The 25,263-nt window shown below is 39.0% G+C and overlaps 1 protein-coding gene across 2 annotated transcripts in view; it reads right to left on the bottom strand.

Moving 5' to 3' along the window:
- GPR158 (G protein-coupled receptor 158) overlaps positions 1 to 25,263 on the bottom strand; it is a 197,280-nt gene that overhangs the window by 78,231 nt on the left and 93,786 nt on the right. For both annotated transcript variants that reach the window (XM_065832282.2, XM_065832283.2), the window contains exon 5: positions 6,352 to 6,420. In XM_065832282.2, the coding sequence (XP_065688354.1) occupies positions 6,352 to 6,420 (69 nt within the window). The remainder of the gene's footprint in view (positions 1 to 6,351; positions 6,421 to 25,263) is intronic.

Below are 25,263 nucleotides of genomic sequence, written 5' to 3'. Positions count from 1 at the left end.
TTTCATATACACAGAGATATTAATATCTACTCAAGGTCAGGAGACATATAGCTGTGCTAATGACAGCTCTGGATGTGGATAATCATATATACAACAGCTCCTATTTATCTCCTTTATAGTAGCTACTAGATTTTTTAGGATAGCTATGTAGATTAACAGACCCAGGAAGAACTATCACACTGTACATCTTGTTTTTCTTCTATTTCAAATACAATTATTAATAAAGCAGAAATTCTTCAGTGCCTGCTTCCTGTTAATAAAAACATCATAAACATTTTTCTTAGTGTGGTTTAGGGCAAGGACATGTGTTCCCAGCGCCAATGAGGTTGCTGTGCTTTGAAGCACAAACTTGTAATGCAGGGGCTACACCAGCTTAGTTTTGGCTTTTGCATTCAAAGTAAGCCGACTCTCAAAAAAAGCTATTGGTTTACTGGTTGCATGTTAACTTCAAAAAGTATGTTCACCTGACAAGGACATTGCCTGAAGAGATAAACTACTGCATAATCTTTGGCCTGATCCTCTCACTTCTCTGCCGAAGAAGGACAATGTACATATAAAATCCTGGCAACATGGTATCTGCCCTTTCCATTGACTGAACATCTAATCCACTATGATCCAAATAAAATGGAAAGACCCTTTCCTAGAGTACTAGGGAAATCTATAGTGCTTATCTCCAAGTAGATAGTTACACTGTGTTCTTGGACTTCAGTGACGTTAACGCTATATCGAAGAAAGGCATGTTATTTAGCTACTGTGAAACAAGAACAATAAAAGGACAACCATTCACTGTAAAAGCTTTAAAAATTACTTTATCAAGAAGATGTAGTTATATGCTGAAAAATAATCAAGCTAACATCTGGGACATCAAAGCAGGCTTGCAGCACTGAAAGTGTTGGAAAAGAGTAAAATCTTTCAGTTGGCCTCAGTGAACATCAACAGGTAAGAAATAAACAGTGACTGAGCTCTTGTAATGCACCCTTACAGACATACTTGAGGGATAAATGCATAAAAGTATGATGCACTATTCCATTTTCACATTCATTAATGCCAAAACCAGAGCTTTCCAGTGACCTTTTTGCTCTGCTCGGGGCTATGACTAACGCATATACTGCAGCCTAATCCTCACAACACTCATGGCTCACTTCTTCCTTGATAATGTACATACAGATCATTTGAGGGGAAAAAAACCCCACACCTGTATCTAAGCTCCACTACTCCCCACTTTCTATTCCTTCCCATACTACAAAAGGTTAGCTCATTCTGGCTTGAGTGTGAAAGAGGAGCCTCAGAAACAGATCCTAACACTACATGTGAGAAGATGTCCGAGCACAAAGTTTATTCGAGGCTTCACTACTGAACTGATTCCTGAACATTAGAAGTCAATGCACTGTCAGCCACTAGCTCTGTTTCTCTAAACTGAGAGCAATGTTGCCTCGCTACAACTAGAGGTTTGGAAAAAGAGGGGATAGCAGTAAAGAATCTGGATGCTTTAGCCAGAAGAACAGAAGATAGAATGGAAAAATCCTAACAGTCTTTAAAATATACTCCAGAGCCTCCTAAGCTAGTTCACCTTACGGTCTGACTGACCTCACTGCTATAAAGATTCCCGTCCACTGTCTAACGTAACTTTCACTTGCTGGAATTTAAACCCAGTACTTGTTACCTGCTGTATCAACAACACGGAGAAAAAAGTATTCCCTTCCTCTTTGCATCATGGTACTCACTCACTTTTGTCACTGGCTCATAATATTGTGTGGATATCAGAGCGCACTTTGAATTTCAGTTAAAGTAAACTAGCAGTATGGAAAATGTTTAATATCTCATAACCCTCAGTTGCCTAGGGTAGAATTCATCGCCACTTGAGACAAGTAGGCCAGGCTTCCTTTATAGTCAATGAAGCTTTGACAAGGATCCACCTCACCTTACAGTTCCAAGTCTAAAATGAGTCCTAAAAGGCCCAGTTTTTCTTCACTAACTATTTGGTGAGTGTAAGATGACTGTTTCAGCTATGGATACATATATAAGAAACACAGACTCACAGAAGAATTTCATTTGCAAGGGAGTTGCCGAGGTCATCTAGTCTGGACCTGCTCAAATCACATCTAATCAGGTCAGGTCGCTCAGAGCTGTGTCCAGTCAAGTCCTGATACCTGCAAGGATGGATGTTGTACAAACTCTGGGCATCCTGCTCCAGTATTTGACCACCCTCATGGCAAAATACATTTCCTGGTATCTAACCAGAATTTCCTATTTTCCAACTCCTGTCCATTAGAGATGTCTAAAATCAGCTGAGATCTGACCCGTAACACAACTAAGAGGTGACTCTTGTATGATATTTTGTTTGTGCTCACTTTATTTGAAGGTCTTTGCACCATCCGAGGAGTTTTCAAACTTGCGTTAATGCAAAATGTATTCCAAGCATTAGCAAGACAGGGAGTTAGGAAAGGTCTGAACTCTCCAGAATAGTCAGTATTTCTGGAAAAGGAAAGTAATGAGAATCCTCCCCTCAGATGCCAAGTATATAAGTTAAGAGACTCCTCCATAAGACAGTCAATTAGAAAGCTCAGCATTCATTTGGAGGAGGTTCATCAATAATTGGAAAGATTAAGTAAAGGGAATGTTGTTACTATGAGATGTTACTATGAGAACTAAAGAAAATATAAGAAATGAGAGCCTCAGAAATAAGAGCTGCCCAGCAACTTGCTGGGTAAAGTCTATGCATTTGTAATTGAGAAAGCTCATCTGCCTGCTTATAATTCAGGAAAGATCAGTGTGTTGTTATCAATACAGCAGAATTTGAATAATAAATTTTGGTGGACACCATCATTTGCACTTCCCATTTGGTTAGAAGGGCATTGTAACAGCTGTTTTTCTCACAAAAAGCAGCTGGCTGCTGATATTATTTTTCAATAAATGATGCTACACTATGGATAGATTACTACATGTAGACATGAAAACAATGACAATTAGTGAAAGAAATTAAGCAATGTAACAAAGCAGGTTTTGGTTTCCATTTAATTGGAGGGTAGTGAAAGTCAGAGATGCAATAAAGCCCTTCTGGACACTGAAATTTGTATGCGGAAAGGTCTCAAAACAATCCAAGACAGACTGGGTGAATGGATCTAGAAAAAGCCAGAATTAGGAAAGTGTAGAGGAGCAGAGAGTAAAGATGCAAAAAGACTTAAAGCAGTGTTGAGAAAATCTAAGGGGATTTTGATTTTTAAATAAGTATGCAATTTTGCACTGAATCCTTAAACGAACAGAGATTTGAGTTACTTAGAACTGAAATGCTGTCATTTTATCTCTTTACATTGTACATGCTGTAAGGCAAGCAGTGTATTTCTGCACTTAGTTGAGTGTGAAAGTAAAGCTCTTCAGTTTTACCTTCCAAATCACAACAGAAGAAGAGATGACACAAAAAGGAAAACAGCCTTATGTTAAAGAACACCTTACTGCAGTGATGCTTGTCTGGCCCAAACTGGTGAACTCCATTCCATATTTTAATATGCATTTCATGCTAGCTGTGGAAAACATAGCCTAATTTGGGTGTGTAAGAGACGAGATGTATCTTAGTCTTAAAGTTCTAATGTACTCCTCTAATGTACAATGAGAAGCAAATCAAATAGCTGAAGCAACTCTACCTCTGTGCACACGTTACTAAGTTTTTAACTACATCACTGAGTTACAGAATATTCCCAGTTCTTCTCAGAAACAAATAAAACCAGCAAATACCAGGAAGAAGTACATAGGCAATGAATATAACCCAGGAGAAGATCTGGTTTGCAGGTATGTGATTTATAACCAATATGATAACTGATAATCTATGCTCTACACCTTGCTGTGAATGAACACGTGTCTGAGTGTCAGCTGGTGCAAATAAGACTCTCCATTCAGAGCTTGGGTTTTCCTCCTTTCTCACACCATCCTGCTCTGCTCTGTGCTCCTTTTCCAGACAATAAGCAGGTCAGCACATTTAGATACTGTCCACGTACATCAAAATGTCAAGAGTTCCCATTCCAAGGACTCACACTCCATAAATCACACGTTGCAGAAATACAGGCTTTTCTTTCTTAAAGATTATATATAGACCTATTTGGCTACACTTTATAGCGCATACTCCACACTCTTGCCCTGGATCAAAAATGGATGAAATCTTCCTTGCAGTGAATTGAAATCCTGATATTTCTGTATCAGTCTCAATCTTCTTTGTTATTTACAAAACCATTCTTGCAGTTGGTGAAATCAGGATTAATTGTCTGAACATTAGTATGACCTCCCACTACCACACTTTCTACATCCTCCCCTAAGACCTTGAAAATAGAAACTATAATGTTTCTCTCTTTTTTGTTTCAGTCTGTAGGAGTAACAGCCTGATTAGTAATTACATGTCTAAGAAAGAAAGAGAGCCCCAGCAAAGATTGTGGGAGCATAAAACTGTAAGAGAGAAGTCAGGTCATACACTTTGCATATTAGTTTCTAACAGAATGGGTTCTCAGCGGACAGTTTTACATAGTATGAGAATGAGATATGCAGAGAAGGGCAAGCTCTTGCCAAGCATCCACATCCCAACTAGGAGACAGGCTAATCAGGAATTTTCAGCAAAAGATTTTTCTTCAGAATAAGGCAGATTGTCATTTGTACTTGCTATACATTTAACATAGTTATTGTCAGTGAAAAAAAGAAAAGGGGGAATGTTTAACTATCAGCAAAAAGTTAAGGGGATGCTTCGGTTATCAAACCCCTCCCTTCCAGCTTTGCTTCCTTTCCTCTCTTCTCCCTCAGCATTTAAAGGTCATGGATGGCCACCTCTTGCATCTAATAGCAGGGTCCAAGTCAACAGGCAGTATCTCAGTATCCCTGATGCTGAGCACCTGAAGGCTGAAGACAGACAGCAACCAAAGGACGTTGATCCTTTTTGAAATATAACAATTAGAGGATCAAGACAAGAACTGGGAAAGAAACCGAAAAATCTGTGACAGGTGAGCAGACTGCCAACACAGAAAGAGCTATGGTGGGGCTTCTGGTGTACTGTGGAGTTGAGGTTGCACAAACACTGACTGGTTCTTATGGAGTCTCTGCCTGAAGAAGCCACTACCTGGCTCCATGGTTCTCTGGGAAAGCAAAGAGGGGACAGCCATGGAAAGGAAAACCCTCACGTTATGCTTTATGCTATGAATTTCTGCAAATGCTTCACAGCATTCTACACCAGATGAGGACGCAGTGCATGGACTTTCTGTTCTGCTCACTGGAAAACAATATGAAAGAAGCTTGGAAAACCCTGGACAAAGGTATTGCAAGTTACAAAAATTTGTAAATACAAGAACAATATGCAAAAAATCCCAAAACTTCTTTCTTCCTGCCATCTGCAAAGTGAAAGATGAAAACATAAAACTATCATAGATGTGCACAAACATTTTCTTTAGAATGTGAAAGGCCCACGTGATTAAAAAAAATAATGTATAAAAACTCCATCAGGAATTGTGCTCATTATAGTGCTCTTCACACCTCATTCTACTACAGTTTGATACCTGTTCTGCAACTGCTAAGGAGTTTTGTTTGCCAGCTAGTCTCTCGGTAACTACATGATGGTCTATAAAAGCACCGAAGATTCTGACTACTAAGGAAAAGTGAACACATATTTTAAAATAATTCACAATCTTGTCTTTGTTTCTAACTCCCGATCTGCATACTTCCTATCAGCTTCATTCAATTTACACTTCAATGTCTTGTTTAACTAGTCATTATATTGGGTTTATGTGGCAATTAAAAAACTCAGGTTTTCTGGGATTTCTGAAAAGAGAAACGATCTATATTTCTAGGAGTTTTGTGATATATTCCTCTTTTTTTCCACTTACAGCATAGGGATAATACCATCTTATTTTCTCAAATACACGGTATTACAGATGTCACCTAGCTTAAAAAACATCAATATATATCCCAGTAATACACTGAAATAATCACTCTCCTTTTTACTACATTCCAGATAAATACTTGGTATAATCAGTGTCTTCCTTTTACACACCTTGCATATTTTTCCCACAGCACAATTTAGAGAGGTGTCATCTTCCAAAGCAAAAACTGAGCTTAACCCAGAGCACATAAAAATTTCCAAGTAAAAAACACTGGAAAGTTCCCTAAACTGAAAATGAAGAATTATTACAAATATAGTAAAACATTCAAGTGTTCTTAAGAATATTTACAGAACATAGCTGATTCTATAGTCAGATTAAATTAATCATGACATAAATAGTTTTGACATTTATATTTTCACCAAGGTGACTCATACAATATTTTAAAATGTCAGCAAGGATATAATTTTAAAAAAATAATAAAAATCACAGTTTGACTTACCGGGAAGTACAGAAGAAGTGATCCAAAAAGAATGGTCTCCAACAGCACCAGCCCTGAAGCCCTGATACTCTAGAAGACAAAAAACAATATAAATATCAGAAAACTCTCTCCATGTGCCATTTAGATGCGGAGTTCTCCGCAGAAGGCACCTTCACTTCTGTCAGTGTGACGCTTCCACAGTAATGCCTATTAAAGCAGAGTATTAAGCTGTCTGTCTGACTGGCACGCTCCACATTGTTTAACTCACAGGCCTATTACAATGGTTGTGTTTTATGAAATCCAATTTTTTTAAAAAAATCACTCTTTCCTATGTTAAATACTTTTCAACACACATTACCTGGATGCGTTTTGAAACTGCCAAAATTGTGCTCAATTGTGAATAATTATGGATCATGGGAATTACAGAGATGAATTTAACTGAAGAATGTGTTCTGTACTATTTAAATTTCAAGAAGTCCTTTGAACATTTTGACTTATTTAATATTAATAACTTGGCTTCTATAATATATATATGAATAATCTACGATTTTACTGACTATAGAGTGTGCCCTTAGATTGAAAGCGCCTTTATTTTTCCTGAAATTTTGTACAAAGATGTTGGTTCAGACACTACCTTGTCAGGACTGTAAAATATTATTCTATTTCCTCACTGATTCTAATGCAGTGTCTCCATCATAGTTTTCTTACATTTTAAAGATTTTAAAAAAACTCAACACTTCTTTTTCCTAATATGAAGTATTCCAACAAGTTAGATGATTTATGTATAGTGCATCCTCGCCTTATTTTAAAGGCAAAACATCAATGCTGCCTCCCATTCCTTTAGCCATCTCCTTCCCCTGACATAATGTTGCACACACCACTGTGGAAGAACACGGTGCTTTCCCAACTGCAAGCAATACAGTCAGACACAACAACAGAAAAGGCTTTGCCAAAAATCTTTTGAAAAATCCCCTCTTTTGCGTTATGAAATCCCCTTGTGGGCCGGAATCAATGGTTCCTGGTAATCTCTCCAATGGTTTTAGATGGAAGACGTTTATCTTTCAGAAGTAAGGCAATCATTAAAAAAAAATAAATCCTCTATGTGAATGGATTTGCAGACAGATTTCTGGTGTCCTGGGGTCCAGTTTCTGCTTGCAAAAGACTGGCTGAATTTTCTACATAAAAATGCAGCTTTTCAGTGAATCTATAATCTTACTCAGATTTCATATTTCATCATTCATTTTTTCAATGAGTCATTTTTACAACATCTCATGTACTGAACAAAGGTTGAAAGACACGGAGAAAATTCTCAGGAAGGCTTTTTAATATGAGACAATTACAGAGCTATTTACATTCTAGCAATGGTGAAATTTTGCAGCAAAGGTTGTCTAAAGCACGTCTACCAGTGGAGATGTCACCAACATCCTACACAAGTGCTCACCTCAAAATTTTTCACGAGAAGTTACTTCCAATGGGTATTCACATCAAAGCTTCCATTTTAAGGAAAACAAAATATAACTAAGCTCCAAGTTTGTAGTTTTGTGCTACTGATGCTGTCTTAGCCATAGTTAAAGCCTGGAGTAAGGCTTATCAATGATTTTCCTACTGGTCTTCAGATAATAACAGTGGCTATTTTGTTCAACCACTGCAAGATTTTCCCAGGAAAATCTTGGGAACACACCTTATTTTAATTTTTTTTGGTCAGAATTTTTCATGTATTGGAGGGCTCCTCTTTCCTAAATGCTTCCAATTATTCACTTTGCCTTGTGGATTTTAACCTTAGACATTCAGGTTAAGAGTTTCATAGTAAGGATTGCAAAACCGTTCTGCTACCTCTCTAAAAGTGCACCTGAAACTGAGACGTAAATATTTCTAGCAAAATGTTCATGGAACTGGTATTCTTCCATGAAATGTTTCTTAAAAAGGAAAGCAAACCAAAACACTAACCAACGGCTAAAATACTGCAAGGATCTTTCTGAACAGAATGCAATGCTTGCCTCAGCGATTGCTGAAACTCAAATATAAGCCCGCAAGTACAGCTTATATTTACACCAGGATCCCATAATGCGAGGCATTTGTTTCAAGAACCCAAAACATTTTTTTTTCTCTATTATTACATTGAGTAAAGCATAAACATAATCCAAAATGGAAAAAAGCTAAGAAACTGGTAACTAAAATGCCAGTGCCAGGTTTTTTAAACTCAAGTGATCCCATTGTTCAATGACATATCAAATTCAACTGAGTCAGTACCTCAATATATTTCTGTCACTTGGACAGAAAGGTGGCCTCACCCAGTCTGCTAATGTAAAGATGGACCAGCACTCCCATACTGCATTTCCTTATGTAGCAGCCCTGCCTCAATTCAGTATTTCCACCAGTCTTTGAGCACCCATTTTTCCACCAAAAGTTGAATCCTTCGCTGTTCAGACTCCACAAGTACGGGCCCCTAAGGCATGTGGGCAGCATCACAAATGCCACATACATCAGGAAAAAAGCCTTTGCTCTTTCAAGAAAACAAATGAAAGAATCACAGCAACTAATAACTCAGAGCCTCCACCAACTGGTGTACCTATACTGTCTGCACAATTAAAATTCTCCAGTGGAAGTCACAGAAATTGGGGTTATTTTAGCATATAGCCCTGAAATTCCATGCAGTGGGATTTTCTTCCACTTGTATGTAACATTTGCTCAGTTTCTTTTTCTCTTAACAGCTGCTTGGTTTTTTGCATCTGCCTTGCTTGTTGGCATTTATTTTGGGTTTTGCTTATTTATTTCTCTGGCTGTTCATCTTGTGTACAGTTTGTTTATCGCTGCTTGGTCTGTGTGCTCATTTTCCTTTCAGGATTTTATTTCTGTGTTTACTTACTTGTGTCAGTAAAACTCTTCTTTCTGTTTTTCCCGGTCTCACTTAATGGTCACATATTGCTGACACCAAAGCAATACTGCAATTTGTTTTGCTTCTAGCTCCATACTAACTTTCATACTTAGCTCAGCTACCTCCACCATACATTTTCCACATTGTCTGGGTTTGTTTGCTTTTTAATTAACTGAGATCTTGGTTAAAAAATTATTATGATTATGATTATGATTATTATTGATAAGTCAAAAGTGGAAAAATAATGACTGAACTAGGCATCATCTTCAATCCAGCTTCCATTCAGAAATACTGGAAGCAAACCACAAAGGAAGCAATTAGAACAGTATAGCATGTATTACATTAAAGGTCAAAAACTTTATGTATGTACTGGTCTCTACCATGTTCTTCATTCTGAGTCAGGTTTTTTAGCGAGTAGCTACCAACATGCAGTTCTGCAATGAATAATAAAGTCCACTAAGACAATTCCCGCAAATCTGAAGCAGGTTGTCAGTCAGGTGTTTTATGGGAAGCAATCGAAAGGGCAAGTTGGCAAAATGCAAGGTATGTTTAGGCACATGGTAGCAAATGCAAATAATGAAGTAGCATGAAGACACAGGGCACAAAGACCCCTGTTTGGTGAGCTCAGTAACTTCTGAATCGCTGAGCATGTGATGCTACACCTACACAGAAAACTCAGCACACTAGTACAGTAAACTGTCTTGTTTCTGTACATAATGTATTTTGAGAGGTGTTTATGGAAAAAAGTGAGTTAAAGTAAACCAGTGTGACTTAGGCAGTGGCACTGCACTCAGAGCTGAGCATGTACCCTCGTATTAAAGAGCCTCTACAGACTGGACCAGGACTCTGACTCAAGGAGGAAGACCCGAGAAATACTCACAGCAACTCCTCTCAGCTGGGATGTAGCTGCCAACAGCTGTGAGATGCTATTGATGCATTTCAGTGACTACCCAGTTAAGTAAGTGTTGGTGATCTAAAGCAAACTGTGAAAACTATTCATGAAGGCAAGAGATACTCACAGTTATTACAGGCTCAGAGCTTAGATATCACCTCCATGTGAGATTCAGGAATTGATTGTAACTCCACATCCAGGTATAGGGTCAGAGTTACGGCACATGACGTGGCATGTTCAGTCAATAAACAAGTTGAGGAGCAGCTACACTGAAATTGCCTTTGTAGGCTTCCCCTTGGAACAAAACACATAATAGTGGGTACAGTAACCCCATGGCAGATTCTTTTGCTCAGTCAAGCAAGATGCACTGATGGGGAGGAGACAGAGCCTTGGGGTAAGGGCAGGGAAAGCAAAATCAGGGTGCTGGGGTCCTTGCCAGACCTTGGTATGGTTCAGACACACAAACAGTCACAGGCATTTTTCCTCATGAACTGTGTTTTCAATACCAAAATCTCAGTTCAGCACATACAAATATTCTGAATTCGGAAGACAAGGAAGTAGAGGCTGTTTCATTACTTCTGCTCTCCTGTGAAGCAAACACAGTAGTCTCTCCAGGGTAATTCCTTTACAGAAAGGTTCATTGACTGTTTATTAGAGAAATATGGACATTTTCTAACTTTCTGATATATCTTTTCTCATTTAAAAAAACCCACACAACCAAAAACAACAACAACAACAAAAAACAAACAATAAAAACAAACTAACAAACCACTACTACAGGAGGGAAGCCATTTACCATAGGTCTGTGAAAGATTGTCCAGCTGAGACAGAAGCAGCCCTTTAACACAGAGTAACCCACAGGACTCATCCAAACCAGCAGGACTGAGGCTAATGCCTGCTTTGAAAACTGAAGACTTGAACAGAAGAAAGAACAATGAAAGACAGTGCATGCCCAAGGGGAATATGTTAGATTCTTTTTGTACACTGTCCCTAGAAAAGGGATAAAGCCTCTAACATAGTACCGCAAACTACGAAAGTGTTTGAACAAAAGTAACATGATTAAGGTGCAGCTGCTTCAATACCATGCAGGTGTTTAACATGTATATCATCTTGATTCTGTTACAAGTCTGATGTCTGTAGCTTATCTAATTGATAAGCAGTCTAATATGTCACAATGTGCATAATAAAATCTAACTAGTTTCACAGAATCACTGACTCGTAGAAATATTTGTTGGAAAGTCCTTCTGCAGGCCCTCTAGTCCCACCCCTGGTCAAAGCAGAAGTACTGCCAACACGAGATCAAGTCAGCCACAGCTTTGTCTATCAAGGTCTTAAAAACTCCAAGATGGAGCTGGGTAACTGGTGTGTTACCCAGCTGGCTCTGGTTTGGCACTTTCAGTGAGAAAGTTTTTCCTAATGCCCAGCTTAAACCTGCCCAGTCATAATTTGTGACTGTTGTCCATTGTTACTTCCATCACTTGCCATTACTAAGGAGAGTTTGGATCTGTCTTCACAACCACCCCTCAAGCAAGCTGCTACTAGGTTGCCCCTTGGCTTCCTCTTTGCCATCCTATCAAAGCTTAACTCCCTCGAGCTCCACCAGCGGCTTATACGCTCTGGTCCCCACTGAACTCTCTCCAGTTTCTCCACAGTCTTCTTGAACCACAGAGCTCAAAACTGGTCCCAGCATTTCAGGAGCAGCCTCACTAGCACTGAGTAAAGGGGAATACCAGCGTTCCCTTGTCTGCTGGACATCGTGCTGTGTTGCCCAGTGTACGGTTTCCCGGGATAGTGGCAAGAGCTCACTCTTGGTTCCTATTCAGCCTGATTCCGCTAGAGCTTCCTCATCTTTTTCAGCCAGGCTGCTACTCAGTACATTTGATTAATGAAAAGATAAGGATAAAATAAAGACTTAGACATCCAATGTTTAAACAGATGCCTTTGTTAAGATGATGGTATCAAGGCAAGGGGTTTTCACAGAGCTTCCTAATCCATCTCACTGCAAGACTGTGTTTCAGCCAGAGTTTTTAATCTATTTGACTAGTGGTTCCAGTTTTGTATCTGAGGCAGCTGGAACTGTATGTGTTTGGATCATGAAACTGGAATTTCATTATCTGCTCTTGGTATTACATTTTCATACTTCATAAGGAAACTGACCAAAACAGGAGGGCAATTCTGGAGAAAAACTGAAATGGTGACTACAAGAGGTGAGGATCAAGCATACAGTCTAACTCTCAGATGTCACTGGAGAAGAACAGGCAAAGCCAGATCACTCTCATGTCACAACACTTTGAAAGTGGGATTTCAGTGGTACGGCACCATTTGTTTGCTCCTTTCTCCATGGCAGTAAGGAACTGTTCATCAGCTCCGTGAATGCTATTGCCAGTCCACCTCTCATCACAGAGCTTCACTGTCGATGGTCTGTGAAACTAATGAGGGAGTGGGGGGTTCCGAGGCAGCACAGGTCATGTGTCCCTATCCTACCTTCTGTTTCCCCTGCCCATTGCCTTAGTGGAGCACATTTGCTTGACTAGGCCTGCAAAAAAACATAACTTGTGTAGGGCTGCTTTATGCATTGGTATTTGCTCAGACTTGAGTCTATCCATACTATCTAGACCACACTAGCAGCCTTTGAGATAAACAGTCATTCCTTACCCCTGGATCGCAGAAAGTAACACCCTTCCTGTGACAAATCACGTTAGGAAAGGAAAGTCATATGTGCCTCCTGGGCACTGCTAAAGGGTCATGAATAAATGTTTAACAATTATTTGCATGGGGGAAAATAAAAAAAAATGTAGCTGGCCAAATTTCATTAAGTGTAACAAAACAAAAAGTAAAATGATGGATAAACAAGCACAGAAGATACTGCATTTCAATTCTCTGTGGTCCTAAGCAATCCAGGAAATACAGCGGCATTAATTAGCACTGAATTCCTGAATATCATCACACAAAGTTTGAGTGTCAAAGTATTTTCAGACAGGATGCAAAATAAGAAATCAAAAGCTAAAATAAAATTAAAGTCATTCTGTATCTGCTACATTGTATATTACTAAATTAACAGAACTGTACGCTTCTGGTGTCAGTCCAGGAAGACTGCAGATTTCTCCAGGGTCACATGTCACCGTGTATTATATGCGTGCGGCACCATGGAAACGTAGTGAGGGGAAAAGGTTGGCATATTTTGATTTTTTTTTCCCGCTTTCATTAAACAGTTCTGCCACTTTTAAAATACAAAGAATGACTAAGTAGAGCTGAGATTTAAAGAAAATTTCCTTTCACAAAGATGGGTTACCACCAGAATATGAGCTTGCCTTACACATAAAGGAGGCCTAAAAGAAATTATTAAGAAAAAAGGGATGACAGATTTCATCTTTGATTATCAACAGTATGACACATTCATACTTACTAAACTGTAAAAGGTATCTCTCTACCACTCAACATACAGTTGGAAAGCACAAATGGATATATGACAGAATGGTAGAGAAGCAAGGGAACAAAGAATGGATACAGGTTTGCTCTGCTGGCTAAGCTGATGTATTTGAAGTGACCAGATAAATTACTATGTAAAACCATCTCAAAATAAGTGACACCAGAAGCTTGGCTAAAGGCACCTGTGATGGCAGAGTGCTCGCTCTGCTCTGGTGTGAGCTGGTGGTACAGGTCTGGACTCTGCTCTGCAGGCCAGGACACAGGGGATGTGAGGAGAAATTATTGGACTGTATTCCCAAATCTATCTCTAACTTCTCTGAAAACCCTTCCTGTTCAAATTCTTGTTTCCTGGTATAGGCAGTTCTTCTATCAAACAACAGACGGGAGAAGAGATTTTGTCAAGCTGAAAATATTTGGTCTAAATTAGAGCTGGTTAAAATATCTAATTACCAGTTTCTTTTCTTACCTAAATACTCCTTCCCAGGATTTTTATTTTACTATGGCTATATTTTTGGTTTGATTTCCATGCGCTGTTTTTCTAAAGCCCGTTGAACCTTTTTTCTGGCTCTTACCCCATATCACTTTTCCCAATTGCAAACACATTGTTATCTTTTTCAGAGCAGAAGCTGTGCTAATTTTCAGAAAATTTATTTCACTTGAAATTTACCTTTAAGCAACAGAAGACACAGATCCTTCTCTCTGTCCCTGGGGCTGAGCTACAATGAGCAAGATGTTTGGTTCCTCTGTTAAGAGACAAAAGCTGAACCTGTCAGCTCCCAGACACACGGCGACATTAAGAAGAGCAGAAAAAGAGTGGAACTGCATTTAACTGTCGTGGTTATCTTAAGATTGTTTGTACCTGGACGAGGAGTACTAGGGACTAAGGAACAGGCACAAAGGCAACTGGAAGGAGTCTCCTGAAGCCTCAGTTCAGTACCCTGGAATGGTGCTGCCTTCGTTTTTTTATTTTCTCCATAATAAATTCAGGGACTGATTAGGGCTGCCAACTAGGAAAAGGGGAACTGAAATACCATAACAAGGCTATGCTTTCATTTTATTGTTGTTGGTTGACATAGAAAATGAAGTAACTCACTCCCATCTAACTGCAGGAAACACTCTTCACTTCAAGAGAGAAATGGCTGTGCCGTTTTGAAAATATCTTTGTTAAATATTCCAGAGGAAATTCTGTGCCCTATTCAACCTCTTACCACACTGACAAGTACTTTTAATGATAATTGATCTATTTGAATAATAGTCTAATAGTATATGGATTGCAAATACAGTAAACTTCATAATAAAGGCCAATTCTCCAAAGATAGGCCTACAGTTATATCCTGCCACTTAACCTATATTGGCAAATTGTCAGAATTCTCTGGCATTTGCAGGTTTTGTGCCATATTCCTAAACCAAATAAACGTAATCCTCATGGTTTTTCATTTCCTTTTAAAGAATACTTACACAAAGGTCATTTTTTCTCCTGTTACTAGTAATAGCAGAGCTCAAATAGAAAGTAATTATTAAATTTACTTTTTACTTTAAAAAAAAATGAGGAAAAGCAAAGGTCAAGCAGCCATCAATCATAAATCGATTTCATGAAAAGTGCACAAGATGTCTAGGATCCAAGAACCCCACAAATACTCTTTTTCAATTCACGTGGCCCTTGACCCTTTCTGTTATGCAAGTAATGAAACCCCTTATGATATATCACAGTGAAAATAAGGTGTTCTGCATTTTGCAACACGGATCCTGCTGCATATAAGTTGCGCTACATCATCTACGAGACAGATACTTGAAAATTGTTGGTGAAGAACCCTCACAGTGGCACCAGTTAATGTTCCAGGGACATCTTTCCTCTCAAGAGCATGAATTACTTCCTTGAGGACATACTGCTTAGATCAACATACCTGTTCTCAACAACTAGTGATGAATATGTAGATGAAGGAAAACCAGTAATGAGGTATGTAATGTCTAAGTTCAGTTTCAGTCTATTCACACCCTTATGGTTAATTTAAGAGTTGAATATGTAAAATGATGATCATCAAAATTTTGGATCACCTGAAGTGCCTGTTTCACTAGGATATGCATTCCACTAATGCACAAATGAAATGGAAGAAAGACACAAAGGCACTGTGGTCTTCAAGAATAAAATGCAGTTTAATATCTATAGTTCTTTAATCAGCAAGAGATCAAACAGAATATAGAAAAATTTGATGGAATACAACCCCAAATATTGTGAGCAGGAGGTGTTGCTTGGCATGTTCCTCTGATTTAGCTTACAAGCAACTTCAGAACACCTGAACTGAATTTCAACTTTCTTATTCAACATGGCATCACCTATTACAGAAGAAAATACCACAGTTCACTAAAACAGTCTGCATAAATAGTAGTTCAATCATTCGGAAAGAAATAGTTCATGGTAAATTACAGGAGAAAAAAACAACCTGACTGCAAAGCTCAAGATTCATAACATCTCAGAAGAAACAAATTCAGAATAAAGTAAGAAGAGAAGGTCTAGAATGAATCGGATAAAAATTTTAAAAATCTCATTATTCACATGAATGAGAAGGTAAATAAACTATAGATTAAGATCATTATATTAATTTCAAATCAAACAAAACCTGATAACTCTGAAGATCTAAATCCAACTGCCATTTATTCTGTTCACTTTTACAACAGCCAAGTGGCTAAACCGCTCCAAACAAATAGCTTATGGTTGGATCTGAGAAATGCTGATCCCAAAAATGGTGAGATTTTTCAGCTCTTTGGAATTTATTACACTAAGTACTCTCTTACTAAGTTTCGATCGTGGATTGTATGTTTCACTGGAAATTAAAGCACATCTGCCTTTGAAGGAAATACTCCTATGTATAACTTCATTGCTCTTCCTACCACTGTATTGCTGAAAGCCCCAGATCAGTCTCAAGTTATCATGGACCCTGCATGAGGAGAAAGTAAAAAAAACCTCTCCTTCCTCCACAGAGTTTAAGATAATGGAAAACAGACAGATAAGGGCAGATGGGAAGGATGACAAAACAACAAGGCAATATCACATATTGTAACAAGCAATCAGAAGTGCCAGCCTGTCAGTATCTCACCCATACTCACAAACTTTGTCAGGACTTGAATCTGAAGACATGATATGGAGAGCAGGTAATGCTCTCAAAAAGCCTTTACCAAGCCTGAGGAAAGCATGATCTGAACAAGGGGCGTTTTACAAAAAATATAACAAGATGATGATGACGATAGAGGTTGGTGTTGACACTTCTGCATCCAAGAAATGGCATCAGGAGAGAGAGAGAAAAGCTCATGTGGGAGTTCAAAAACCAAGAGGTACAGCTCATGTGTGATGTCAACGGGGAGATGCAATGAGGAGAACACAAAGCAGCAAGGCAGAAGATTGTTTGCAGCATCATTTTGAACAGACAGGAGCAGGCCATGACTGCATTTGCCAAGGCCAGCTGACGGCACATTGCTGTAGTCAAGACACAAGATAACAAGCTGAGATAAGGATTTCAGGTCTGTGGACTGGCAGAAAACGTATTAAAAGGGAACTCAGAAAGAGTTCAGTAAGGCTTAGACATAGCCAGAGGCAAAGTGAGCTTCAGAGTCCAAAATGAAGTGAGATAACAAGGAGGTTGCTACAGTAACTCCGAAAGCAGTAGCTAGGATGTCTTAGAGGGAAGCAGGAGGAGATCAAGGTTTCTTTTCAGCTATATTGATATTGATAAGAAGATGTCAGGGAAAAATGTCAAGATTTTATTCCAGACATGAGGGAGGCATGGCTGGGACAGGGAAGGCAGAAAGCCATCTGACTGTGTTCACAGCATGAAGTCCTAAAGAGAAGCTGACAGCATAAGGCTCCTGCTTGTGAGCTATAAACCTTCAACTTTCGCCCAAAGAAATGAAGCAAAGAACGAAGAACAGGCGTATGTTTTAGCCTGAATTATCCGTGTTCAGCCAAAAAAACCCCAGATAAAAAGCAGCATATACAGTTTCTCTGAGAATACTACCATTAAATACATTTTTATGATTAAAAAAAAAAATCCTAGAATAAGTTTACCTATCATGTTGTATTTCTGTTACTCGAAAGTTCTCACGATACATTTTTCCTGATATCACTTGTTTTCCCAGTATTCCCAGTTTCTTCCTTTAAGCTATTTCTTCCTTCTCTTTGAGTAAAACTTCTTAAAAATTTTATTTGCTCATCTTCAAATGTGCTTCTCAGTAGTTATGCTGGGTTTTGGTGTCAAAATGGGGTCCAGACACCGGTACACTGGAATGCAAATCTGAGCTGCATCAAAAACCATGTTTCAATCTCCAAACCTTGACCCCGTCTCTTGGCGAAACACTTCTCCCAGAGACAAAGAGCTCATCAAACAAATGACCGTCACTATGAAATTCTGCAAGCCTTCCTGGTTGAGAAAGTCTCTCCGCTACAAACTGGCCTCCCACTTGGAATAGTTTTTTTCTGAGCCTACACTTAGACTCTTAAAACAAGAAAGGCCTGCTTCTGACAGGAGTCTGCTCTTGGAAAGGGAGGCATGCCAAAGACCTTGTGCAAGCCACCAGGGACTTTGTTATTGCTATTGATTGTACAAGGAAGGTTCACAGCAACATACAACTCCAAGACAAATAGCAGGATAAATAAATAATGTTGCTGTTATTCTGCTGACGTGACATGAAGACCCTTCCTAGCAAATCTGTAAATGCCGATTCACAAACCCAAATGAAACTTCAGGTAAACTCAACTGTCCTCAAGCTACTGCATCAAAGAATCCATGGGGAAAGCTTATTATCATGTGACAGATCATTGGTTTACTCAGCTACGCTACAAGGGCCACAAATATGAGACTCATCAAGAATCAAAGACAGAGAGTAACAAACAACCAAAAATCTTAGCAGTTTACTCAGTTTAATTTCTAGCTCTGCAACAGCTTTGGAAAAAATATTCTATGTAATAGTACTTGTTGGAAAATATATCCCGAAATTCAAGGACTCAATTACCTTTATTTTACATAATTTATTTTAAAAGTGAAATAATAGTGTAATACAATTAAACTTATACATGCCTTCAAGACTACTGCAGCCTTGCCTCTGATGGCAGCTGTCTTCCTGGCCGGCACCCTGCACTCAAAGTGCACTGCTATTAGCTCCATTAATTTGAACACTGGGGCTCTGAGTTGTGGAGTTTTGTGGAGTATTGGTGAATGCAATATGACAACAATTCATAGACTACAAGGTCTTAAATAGCAGGACATTAGGGTTAAGAAAATATAGGCCAGGAATCAGCCTGAACTCCAAAGTGGAACAAATATGTCATAGTCCACAACTGATTAACATCACTTTGAAAACACTACACTCTCCAACAAATTTATGTGTGTTTTCTAGGTGAGCCCTAAGGTGCTGTATAATTCAACTTTGTGGAGACAAATGCTGGCTTAATATAAAGATATAATGAGAAGATTGTATCTTTTGGATCCTTAGAGCTACAGTTGAGTACTGGCAAAAAGCATTTTTTAAGACCTACCTTGTCCATTAAGGGTAGAATCTCTCCAGTGAACACTGTTATACAGCCTTTTTGTACTTCCTACTGCCCTGTTCTTCTCATTATCTCTTTTTCAAGAGACTGAACTGAAATCAACCAACCTATTTTATAACTAGATCTTTACTTTCTTCACACTTCAGTTTTTCCTTAAGCCTTAAGTGTCTATAGTAGAACTAGGCTTATTTTTCTATTCACAAGTACTTAATTCCTCTAAACCATTTATTAGAATGCAAATATGTACAGATGTGAAACCCTTGGGCTTATGAAGTGAATGCCACAGCACCCTGCAGACACAGAGCATGACCACCCTTGTGGTCATGCCTACCAGCGCCCACTGTCTTTGGGAGCTCTGACTCCCAGCTGCTGCTGCAGGGGGACCAACAGCCCCTGCACTTCTTACCTGTTCAATATGGCACTCTGCAATTATTTACGTGAGAGTTTAAAAAGTACAGCATCCCTAAAGGCAAATCTCAGCTACACAGAAAAATGGGAAGGACATTTCATGAGTTCTGTTCTATACAGGAAATAAGAATTCCACTAAAATCAACAACAGTTTTGAAAACAACATCACCAATGCCTTTAAAGCTGCAAATCTCAAAACTACAATAAACTTCCCTGAGAAATCACAAGAAACTAGGTTGTCACTCTAGGATATGATGAAGAAAGGGTGCACAAAGCACTGCACAGAACGTGTATGTGCTGAGTGAACTGTCAGGTATGCCCACCAGCACAGCATGGAAAGGCAGCTGCTCCATCTGCACAAGATCTCTTCCCTCTGTCAAGTTTCCACTTCAGCTGAAATGTCAGAAATTGGTGTCTAGGGAGAAAAAGGCAGAACGTGCCCCAAAGATGAAAGGCATCCAGGCGTGAGCACATCAAGATGCCACTGTAGAGTTAAAAAAAGGATTGGCTGATTTACATTAGCAAAAAAGGTATGTTTGCAAAGCCAGCATGCTTTAATATTTAAAGATGTATCACACAGCAATAGCCTGTGATTACCTCACTCTGAATTACTGCATCCTATTATGGCTGCACTCAGGAAGAAAAGACATTCTTGATTTCTCAATATTAGAAAGGGCAACTACAGCATTAATTTGCGTGTTGCCTTTCCATCTATGTGCAGTTTTGTGAGGTGTTTAAAATTGCATTGTTTAGGGACTAACTTCACAGTTTTTAAATCATATTTAAAGGAAAACTTAAGTGTATATACACTAAATGGAAAAACAGGAAAGTGATGGCATAGAATATGTAGCACCCTGAACTCAAAACAATGAAAATCTGTATTCAACGAAGCATAAAAACCATATAAAAACATTTGGATCTTGTTATTTGACAAAGTTCCCTTAAGAGTGGAAAAGTGATTTATTCTTGCTGATAATTTGCCATGTGGTCTTGTTAACTCTGCATTTTTTCCCTTGATCAGCATTCCAGATATGTATTTCTCTCCTCTCCTTAAAAGTATTTGTATTTCTGTATTTCCAACAGTTCTGGAGTGTTCATAAATGAGGGGTAAAAAAACCCCATGGTACATGAACAGGTCATTTAGTTATAAATTTCTAATATTTGGTATTGTAAATGGTCTTGAATGAGGCAAACCCCATAATTTTAAGGGCTCTATTATAGGCGTTCATTATTGTTAATACCATGACAACACTGTTCTGAACTGCCATTTTGAAGACACTCCTCTAGACATTTTTCCATTATTTTTCAGAGCTGAAAGCAACCTTTTCCAAGTGCGCTGGCTACTGTCAATTTTCCCCTGATGTGCTGGATTTACAAGCAGAGATGCTGGCCACAGATACGTTAGGAAAACAGAAAGACCAGATCCCCCAAAGGTTTCTTGCCCTGCGGTTCCCCTGCCCGCTCAGAACCTGACAGCACCACAGTGCTTGACAAGGGAAGATTATGAGAAAGTACCTTGGCTTTGGTGAAACAACTCTGAGGCCTTTAGTGTTGATATGAATGAGAATTCACAGCAAACAAGACCCTTCTGAATACGTCTGGTGTGAGTCAAGGCTGGTGTCACATTTACATCCCTCCTTCATCACTGAAGTACCAATTAATTTCTTCCATGCTACGGCCGAGATCGGCATCGTTGGTGTCTTTGCCAGTGGTGGTTCTTAGCAGTTCCTAAGGACACTTACAATTCCCCACATGAGTCGTATTCTCCATGTTTGAGCTGGTATGCTGCTTTGGGTCAGATCTTTTCAGCTCTTCCTTCTGATTCATTTGAAAAGGCAGCCTGATAACTGATGATTTCTTGCGGTTCTTTGCAGGTGATGTTCCATGGTATGGTACTTTTATAAGAAGTTGTTTACAATGCAGCTGGTTTCCTCTCTAAGGCTCTCAGATCTTAAGCCCTTGAAACCCCACGTTATCTTAATTTAAAAGAAAATAATCTGGGGTTTATTTATTTTTTATTCAAACATTCTGCTTCTTTCTGGTAGCTTCGCTACCTTTACATTGCATGTTATCAATACCGCCGTTGGTCACTCCCTCTTAAAGCTCTCCTTTGGTTCATGTAACACATCAATGAATTCTTGTGTTTTGTTGATGTTTTTTCTTACAAAATCACTGTTCAGCTTCTCATTTTTGAGAATATTTGTTTTAGCATCCATCCTTGCCTAGCCAGCTACTTTCGTTAGCTCAGCCTCATACTTTTTGGACATATTTTTAGCAGTAATGTTTGCATTATCAAATCAATAACAATCCCACAGCATGCAAGGATGTTTGCTAGTGTTCACCTTGAGCTGATGTCTTTCTTAGTTGTTCAACTTAAGAGAATGTTTTGCACAACTGTACACAGTCTTGAAGATCTGAACCCATAGGGCTGCAAATTGTTTTGCAAGATCCTCTCATATTCTGCCAAAGCCTTCGGAAAACCAAAGAAATAAAAGGAGCTTATTAATCTAGACATTGATCTACAATTGCTAGGACGCATACCTAGCCCATCCAAAGTGCCAAGAGCCTCAGCTGAGCCTGTTCCTTGCTTCGCACCCAGAGTCCCCTTTCTCTCTCGTTCACTGCAGGAACCTCATCATGTCCCCAGCTGCACTATTCAGCACCATCACCCTGCCAGGGCAGCCTAATAAAACTCCAGCATTTCCACTACTGAGGAAAAATCTCTTTTTCCCAGGCTTCACTGCACAACTCCCTAAGTGTTATTAAACTGGTGCTGTCAGGTGCCGTCAGCTTTTCTGATGGGATTTCATCCATTTCCATCTCCCAGGAGATTTTCAGCCTCTTGCAGCTTGTGTTAATGCCAGGTTCAGGGTTTTTGGCTTTCACTACTGCTTGGCATGAGGGCTGTCTAGAGCAGTTACAGATTTCTTTGAAGTGATCTGCACATCTGCTTTCCCTACGGTATTAGCTGTGAATATTTTTTCCTTTTTTCTTTGTTTGGCACATTTCCTCCATTCACTCTCCTGAAATGCTTTGTCTTTTCCCATTATAGCAGTAGCATCTGCTTTATCTGTTACATTTTTCATATTTTTCCATCTTTCCCCACAATGGTTTTCACTAGTGGTTTAGCTTCTGCTACTTATTCTGTGCCTTCTTCCAAATCTATTTTATTCTTAGCATTTTTGAGTTCTCCCTTCTCTCATCAAAGGGCCACATTTTTCGCCTGTGATTTTCTCCAGTTATGTCTCTTGCAGTTTAATAACATTGCTGCTGAGCTGATCTCAGGGCTGCTGAGTCACTTTCACTTGTGTTTGACAAAGCCTCAAATGAATTCCTCCACATCGATCTGAGCTTTCTCACAGTATCTTTCTGCAGTTCCATTTTGTACCATTTGCCAATGCTGACTACTGCTTGAAGTCACAATTTGCAGTTTCATTTACAGGTTGGCAAAGCCAAGATTTTGGTCAGCAGTACCAGGGCTAGTTTGGATTAACTGCGTCTTGGACAAATGAGCTCAATTCTGTTTTGCCACCTATAAGACGCCCAAGTCTGTATGAGTAACTACAATGCTTTCAAGAGGCATGAAATCTAACTGAATGACTCTCTGCCAAGAGAACAAAAGAACGGCTTTCTGATTCAGACTCTGGTGTCCTACCTCAGGTCATGGCCTGTGCTGCATTGTTGAAGAACAGCAGAGAGTGATCCTTCCTGGTCTATCCTCCCAGTTTCCAACAATAAAAATCATGGACTTCTTGCACCAGATGTTTCACCACAACCACTGTGTTTAAACAGCTAATAATGGAAATATCCTTCATTATTCGTTCTAGTCTCTATTTGAATTGATTTCTACTTTGGGATCCACAATGTTTTTTTCCCATTGAGTGACATAAAGCAACTAGAAGTTGTATAAAACATCTATTTGATTTTTTTTAACCACTTGAGAGATCCCCTGAATGTCTCCTAGTAATGTCTTAAGAGGAATAAGCAAAATTTTTGAACATGTCGACATTGCTCTGCCTTCCATGATCTTATACCATATTTCCTGCACTGTCTTTTCGTCCATAATCTCTTTGTTACATACAAGAAGTGTAGCTCACCTAGCCCCTTGAGATCATCACTTTTAAGAGCTTCTAGTGGCAGACCTTGGAAAAAGTACTTTCATATCCACATGCTCATAATCCACCTTCGCAGAACTACAAATACGTTTGTAGGGCATCATGTTCTCACAAAAGCCCACTTCCCACATTTAAACATAGACCCAGTAGTCCCATTTTTATTACCATTTCTATGAATTTGCAAGTGTGCAAGTTGGACCTACTGATCTTGTCACCATTATAAACACAGATGTCCCATTTCCTATCTTCCATTCCCCCTCTACTGCTATTAATGTAAGCAGTAGCTTACTCCACAGTAAATAACTCAGTGGTTTTGTAGAGGAGTTCTTTCGGAAGTCTGAAGAGGACTCTTTAGAGGGACCTTTAGAAGTTCTAAAGAAATAGACTTAAAGCTTCAGAGACTTGTAAAGGTTCCTCTAAAAAGAAGCGTGGTTTTTGGAAGCCAGTCATCTGGCTTTGCTATAGGCTTTGCCTATTTATTACCATCCAATTTGTCAAGATCTTTCACTCGTGGAACCTCTTTGGTTGATATTTACCAGGTTTCCCTGTAGATCATCATTTTTACATCCTAGGTCAGTAATAAAGGTAATGTCAAAACCAAAAACAGATCATCACATCCTATCAACAACACTTTGGCAGTCACTGTTGAAAAGATCTCTGTTCTCATTACTATGTTCTTTGAGAGCGAAGCAGGAGATCTTTTACCAGTAGTTGTTCTTTTATTACCTGGCTTGGATCTAGCATATATTCTGCACTGTTGATGACTCTAAGTCAATGAGCGACTCTTCCACAGCAGTTTCCATTGTACATGCTGCTTAGCCATCATATGTGTAATCACTATGATCTGAATAGCTGAGACATTTCTTTTCTAAAATACTTCTGATCTGCATCTGCTCTTACTGATATTCTGATTTTTTTGAGACCAAGGTTGTCACCTCTATCACAATCTAAAGGGTCCTTATGGACCTTTATCTTTCTTCGTCTCAATTATTATAATACGACAGTCAAGGTGCCAGGGATGTATTCTCAAGGCACTTTCTGCTGGCAGACTTAAACTTCCCAGGACCCTAGCTTTTTGGTTAATACTTACCAGTAGCCTATTTCCTGAGTCACTTTTAGTAGAGTGGTAACCTGATCCCATTTGCCTTCCCATTTACTGAGCTCATTTTATTGATCAACAAATGTACCAGAATACCGCAAATCTAATCTTCATTCTTTTCAGTACTGGACTTTAATTTAGCATTTTTGCTCTTGTAAAGACTTTGAAGATTGTTTCTTGATATGGTAGCAGTACATAGGTCTTCTGTTAAAATGCTATATCTAAAATTACTTTTTGAAACTATTTGAATATTATAGTGCCATACTCACTGTTCTTCTCTGACACCCACGCAGAGCAATGGAAATAAGCTGTTTAACACAGTAACTTTAATCACAGACAGATACACTAACCTAATTGAGGTTTGTTTCACTAACAGTTTGAAATTCTGAAAATGTAGATATATTGAACGTATTTCAGTAACTGTTCTTTCATTTTCATTTCTTTCACCCCTTGGCAGAGAGTACACAGTCACTTACTGGTTTCCTTCATTCACTCCAAATTTCTGCCATTATCCAATGTAACCAGCGGTTTTCTTATGCAAATACTCATTGTTCTCAGGATGTTTGTCCTTATACA

The sequence above is a fragment of the Patagioenas fasciata genome, chromosome 2 (assembly GCF_037038585.1).
Source record: "Patagioenas fasciata isolate bPatFas1 chromosome 2, bPatFas1.hap1, whole genome shotgun sequence".
NCBI classification, from domain to species: Eukaryota; Metazoa; Chordata; class Aves; order Columbiformes; family Columbidae; genus Patagioenas; species Patagioenas fasciata.
Note: the sequence above shows the minus strand (reverse complement) of the source record. Positions and strands in the feature narration are given on the sequence as shown.